The 6011-nt window shown below is 48.8% G+C and overlaps 1 protein-coding gene across 1 annotated transcript in view; it reads right to left on the bottom strand.

Moving 5' to 3' along the window:
* Positions 1-2199: 2199 nt before the first annotated feature.
* The window catches only part of FAM20A (FAM20A golgi associated secretory pathway pseudokinase), a 19672-nt gene continuing 15860 nt past the window's right edge, over positions 2200-6011 (bottom strand). Inside the window, 3 exon segments of the mRNA XM_058817361.1 lie at positions 2200-2858; positions 5616-5675; positions 5817-5968. Of these exon segments, the coding sequence (XP_058673344.1) occupies positions 2594-2858; positions 5616-5675; positions 5817-5968 (477 nt within the window). The 3' untranslated portion in view covers positions 2200-2593.

Here is a 6011-nt window from a genome sequence, read left to right on the forward strand (position 1 = left end):
GAGAATAAAAGTGAGAAGAACCCTGTACCAGCCATTTAAATATCCATGGGTATTTCCTTCACCTGCCCTCCCTTTCCCAATCCCCTCCACTGAAAAAAACCAGGCTGAAACCAGAACTTTTATAACCTAAAATGAAACTTTAAACCCTCCACTTCCAGCCTTACAACTATAAATACACACTTTATAATTACAACTTAAATTTAAGCTTATCTTCTGTTGCCATGTGCTTCCTGTTGAAGCAGCAAACAGTCACCACTGCATGGCAAAAGATGGAATTAATTCTGGGTTTGTCCTGTGTGGGGAGAGCACAACAAGTCACCGGTAGAGGGAGATAAAACTTTGGGAATTCACTGTTCTGACAGAAATAGCCAACAGAGCAAATGTGCTGAGAGGGAGTCAAATCCTCTTATTTTCATCTGTTCTCTGTCCACAAGAGCAAAAACGTCTGTAAGTCCCAAGAGTAAAAAGGTCAAAAATCTCCTTGAGACTGCTGAAAAGTTGGAAATGCAAGGATTTGTCTGAACCACAATTTGGGAGACACTAAAGGAACTGGAGTGGGGTTTATGTGGGGTTTTGGTGGGTTTATATGAGATTTTGGTGGGTTTATGTGAGGTTTTGGTTTATGTGAGATTTTGGTGGGTTTATATGGGATTTTTGGTGGGTTTATGTGGGGTTTTTGGTGAGGTTTATGTGGGGTTTTTGCTCACCTCTGTGATCTCAGAATACTGGAGGAATTTCTTCACTGTGAAACGCTCCAACCTTCCTCAAACACACAAATGGGCACCTGTAGAGCACACTCAGAGCAGAACTGCCCCTCTCCTGTGGCTCTGCAGTTTGGAGCCAGGTGCATTATCAGAATATTTTGGAGTTAAATGAAGCCACCAGCACAACCCCCTGGACAAACAGCAGTGGCCAAATGAGCTTTGTCCCTTCCTTGCATCATCCAGGCACTTGTGGTGTCGCTGAGCTCCCTTTAGGTCAGGCAGAGCTCCAGCCCATGGGACAATGAGCTGGTGGTGCTGGATCCTGTCCAGATCCTGCCTGGCAGCTTTTGTGCAGGGATTTGGGATCCTCTGGAAGGTCTGCAGTGCTGTAGGAGGCTTTTGTTTAACTTAAAGGTTATTTTAGAACGAGTTTCTGGTAGGTTGGTTATGGTGTGGGGTTTTTTGTTGGCTTGCTTTCCCCCCTTAAGGATGATAAATTATCAACAAACTCCTCGACTGCTTTCCTCAGGCTGCCAAAAGGCTCAGTGTAGTAATTCCTAATAGTTAAAGGAAAAAGCTATTAAGGAGAGCTTCACTAATCCAGTTATTCTTAAACCTTGCTGTTGGGACGTGAAGGGTCAGCTGGGAACTGAAATAACCCTGAAAACTCCCTCCCCATGCTTTGTTTTTGTCCCCAATTTCTGTTACATGTCCTCAAAATGCATAGACTTGGAGAGGAGGGAGACACTGGGATACTATTTGTATTTTCCAGGTAATCACAACAACCAAAATGATTTTAAAAGATACGAGGAGAAAATTATTTTAAAATATATGAGGAGATGATCTCAGATAGATTCTCCCCAGTTTGGCAAAATGTTTTCCCCAGAAATGGGTGGGTTCCTGAATTGTAAATACAGTCCTGTGTCTCAGAGTGGTTTGATTTTCAGCATGGTTTTTTTAGTTTGAGTTTTTTCCCTTGGGATCTAAGGCAGCACAGACCTGCCTGTGTTCTGTATCCAGACTGGCCCTTCAGGCAGGGCAGAGAAGTGGTTTCAGTGAGACCTGCACAGGTCAGTGTGGGCTGGGGTGACACTGCTCCTGACACTGAGCATGTCTAGTGCCTTAATGTCTAACTTAGCCAAGCCTAAAACTCAAACCATTGTTTCATGTCCTTGCTTGCTGTACTGTTGTAACTTTTCTACTTTCAGACTCTGCAGCTGCAGCCAGCTCTTGAGTTCTCTGCTCTTTCTGTTTCTGAGCCTGCTGTCACAGCTTTCTGAAATTCTGACCTTTACTGTGTTTCTCACAAAGCTCTCTGGTCTGACCAGGATAAAATGAACAATGCAGTAAACCAAAACAACACTGACAGAGTCAGAATGGACCCATGCCCTCTCTTGTGCCAGGGGCAGGTATATCTCAAATATACACTCGTGACCACAGAACAAAGACTGACTAAGAGGAAAATGCTCTTGGCATCTCTTTATTCAGCCCTCACCCTCAGGTCGAGTCCATGTCCTTCTCAAGCCCCTGTGGAGGTGGAGCACACCAAGGTCAGGTGTTCCTTCAGCCCCCCAAGGGCAGGGCCAACTCCAGACCTGGAGACCACAGCTTTTCCACCCCAGAGCTGTGTTTTCTTACTGGAGGGACCCCACGTTGGGTGCCAAATTTTGTCCTGGTTTAGGGCAAATTTGGGAGAGAATCTCCAAAGGTGTGCAGAGATCTGCTGCAGCCGCAGCCACTGCCCGAGCACAGGAGCTCCGATTGAACATGAGCAGAGGAGCCTGCTGTGACTCTTGATCTGACATTTCCCCCCCGAGTCTCTGTGAGTGTTTGTGGGTGGAAATGAGCCGTGCTGGAGCTGCCCCTTGCCTGGCAGGGCTCTCCTGGCTCTAAGTGTCCAGCTTGGCTCTGTGCACCGCGGGGCTCTGGGGCTGCGCGGTGTCGTTGGCCACCACCGTGGCCTCTCCAAAGGTGTCGATGCACTTCCCCACGGCATCCAGGACGAGCTGGAGGCGCCTGTCCAGGGCCAGCAGGTGGGGCTCGGTGAGCACGGGGGCCAGGGGGTCCTGCAGGAGGGATTCCCTCATCACCTCGCTCAGCCGGTACTCGGGCTCCGCCAGGAGCTGCAGGCGCAGCCACGTCGATCTCTTTATTCTGGAAAAAAATAAAATCAACAATTTAATGCCTCCCAGCAAGAGCAGCTGAGCTCCTTGACAGCAGCAGGGCAGGGACTGGGGAAGGAATTTAAAGAATTTTAGAATAGAAGTTCTGTAATTTTAATTTTGGAAGGTAGTGGTTTTTTTTTTTTGTTTTGTTTTTTTTTTTGCAGAAAACTCTATTCTCCCTTTGTTTTCCCAGAGTATTTGTACTGCAAATTTCTGTCACCAGAGAGGAAAAATATGAGTGAAGTTGTCAGTAGTGAGTGAGTCAGAGATGACCCAGTTCCCCAGGTTCCTGCAGGGTGGTGCCACCTCCCCAAGGATGACATTGATGAGATGGGAGCAGAGGGGTGGGTAAATGAAAAGACATGAATGAGAAAATATCTTCTGTCAAAACTCTGAGCACAAAGGGAATATTTCCTGGAACTGATGTAACTGTGACTTTTCACCTTAGGGGGTACTGAGGTTCAAATGTGATTTGCTTTGACAGAAAATGGGATGAAAAGCTGCAGTCTTGGAATGCTTCTGGGCATGAAATGAAGTGTTCTGAAATCATTTGTTTAATCCTCAGCAGAAATGTGTTGACTTCAGCATGTATAATACTGAAATAAATCAGTGGCTGTAGTTATTGCCCTTTGAATCTTGGAAGCAAAGTGCTCCATGTTTATGGAACCATTTGGATTCAGCCCAGTCAGAATTTTCAGGTGGAAAAAGGTGAAGTCAGATCCATTTTAGGCAGCTCAAGAATTTGTATTTTTAGGCTGTTGTTAATCCAGGGCATCCATTGGGAAGGTTGATCTGAATCTCTGCAGCTCCAACAGGCCATGTGCTGTTTGGGAAAGCTGTTCCAGGTGCTGGGGACAATCACCAAGGTTGGAAAGGACCTTTAGGGTCATCAAGCCCAGCTGCTGTCCCAGCACCATCAAACCCCGAGTGCCACATCCACACATCACCTGAAGAATTCCAGGGGTGGTGACTCCATGATTTCCCTGGGCAGCCTGTGCCAATGTTTTACTACCCTACTAGTATGTTTTACTACCCTTTCCAGGAAAAACTTTTCCTAATATCCAATCTAAATCAGGAATGTGTGTGGAGCGAGGTGTGTGTGGGCAGCGGCACTAGGGGAGGAGGATGCTGCTGCCACAGGGCCAGACATCACCTTCCCACATTAATATCCCTGAAAAACCTAAAATAATCAATTGATCAAGTGTGAGGGCTGACAAGGAAGCTCTGAACCCCAGCTGTGAGGTGCTGCTGCTGCTGCCAGGGGAAGCTGTGCCCAGAGCAGATGTGAACGAGGATCTGTGCGCTGTCCTTCGGCCCGGGGGCTGCTGTGGGTAAACACCAGCTGTGTTTGCTCTGGTCCCAGCAGTGCTTGGAGGTGGAGAGAGGGCTGCTGTGACCCGTGGGGAGCAGCTGATGGAGCGCTGGAACAGTTACACAACAAACAAACAGAGCACAGCACAGACAGGGCTGCGATGGAAGCGCTGCCGCTCTGCTCCCACGGGGGCTGTGACCCTGTGCCTGGGCTGGACTGCTGAACCTTTCACCCCGAGCCTTCCAGGGACTCCAGCAGCCTGCCTGGCGCTGCTTCAGGCCTGGCTGTGCCTCCAGGAGGGTTTGGATGCTTCCAGGAAAGGGCTTTCATGGCATGGCTGTATTTGTGCCACTCGTGGTGTGGGAGAGGAGACTGCAGGCCTCAACGTGTGGGACAGGCTGGGAGCTGGGAGAGGCAGATAAAACAGACTCAAATCTGCTGGAAGCCAGGCTTGGAGCAGAACTCAGCTGGGAATGTGTTTAACAGCCTCTTCTCAGCATCCCTGTGCTCCCGGTTGGAGTGGCTGGAGGAGCTTCCCTGCTCTCATGGCTCCGCTTGGTGTCAGAGCAAGGAGGAACTTGGTGGGCTGAGTCCAGGTTGTTGGTCAGGGCAGGCTGAAATTTGTGGCCTCCGTGTGCTTACTTAAGCAAAACCTCTTCCTTTCCTTCCCAAGTGGTTTCAGATGCTCTCCCACTCCAAATGGATCAGCCCTTGTGGGAAATGAGGGTTTGTGTGTCTCCTTCATGTAGCACAAGTTGTTTTTATGCCATTCCTGGCCCTTGTTTGCTTATGACAAGGTGTTCAAGTCCTGCCTTTTACAATTATTAAATTAAGAGGAGTTTCTGGGAGGTGGATCTGGAAGAATAGGAATGCTGTGACCTGTGGATATTATGGTAGGAAGGCCAAATTAAGAGGCAGAGTTAATTTCAAGCTGCACAAAATTTCAAGAGAAGGATTCCCTGCAAGCCTGCAATTAGAAATTAAAATACTTGCTGAGTGCAAATAACAGCTCTTGAAATTAAAGGTGTGTGGGGAGAGTGCAGTTACCACCCTGAGGGGGAGAAGGAGCAGGGAGAGCAAGGAAAAAGGCTCCACATCTCCTGAAGACAAACCCTAGGAAACAGCAGCTGCTTCTGCCTCTTAAATTTAACTTGCAGCTGCTGATTTATGTGCATTAATGAAGGGGGAACAAAGGGTTAAAATCACGAGCTTCTCCTTCATGCCACGAGAAGAGGAAGCTTGAAGAAGTGCATCAAAGCTCCACCAGGATTTTGGATGGAGATTTCTGTGCTTCCTGGAAGCGCCTCGTGCTGATGGGCTGGGAAAGGCTGTTGGAACTTTCTGGAAGGGTTTGATCCATTGGACAGCATCTCCTGGTGTGGCAGTGGATGTTTTTCCACTCGTGATTCCCATGCTCCTGCAGCTGGAACTTACACACAGCACTGGGAGAGCGGGGCCAGGATGGAGAGTTCATCGTGGGAATGCCGTCCAAACCTGGGGGGTGAAGCAGAGTTCAGAGCCTGCCCTCCTCCTCCTCCTCCTCCTCCTCCTCCTCCTCCTCCTCCTCCTCCTCCTCCTCCTCCTCCTCCTCCTCCTCCTCCTCCTCCTCCTCCCCACATCCCCCTGCTGCCTCACCCTCTGGCGTTGTCCAGGTGCAGGAGGAAGCCATCGTCCCCAAACTTGGTGAACATCTCGTAGTGGTGCCTGTCCATGTTCCCTGCAAAGGCCACACAGAGGGACACAGCTTGCCTTCCTTCCAGGGAATTGACTGAATTATCCCAAGGTTTCTTTCAGATCTGCATGGAGTTATTTGTTGCAATGCTGGATGTG

Source organism: Ammospiza caudacuta, chromosome 19 (genome assembly GCF_027887145.1).
Source record: "Ammospiza caudacuta isolate bAmmCau1 chromosome 19, bAmmCau1.pri, whole genome shotgun sequence".
Taxonomy (NCBI): Eukaryota; Metazoa; Chordata; class Aves; order Passeriformes; family Passerellidae; genus Ammospiza; species Ammospiza caudacuta.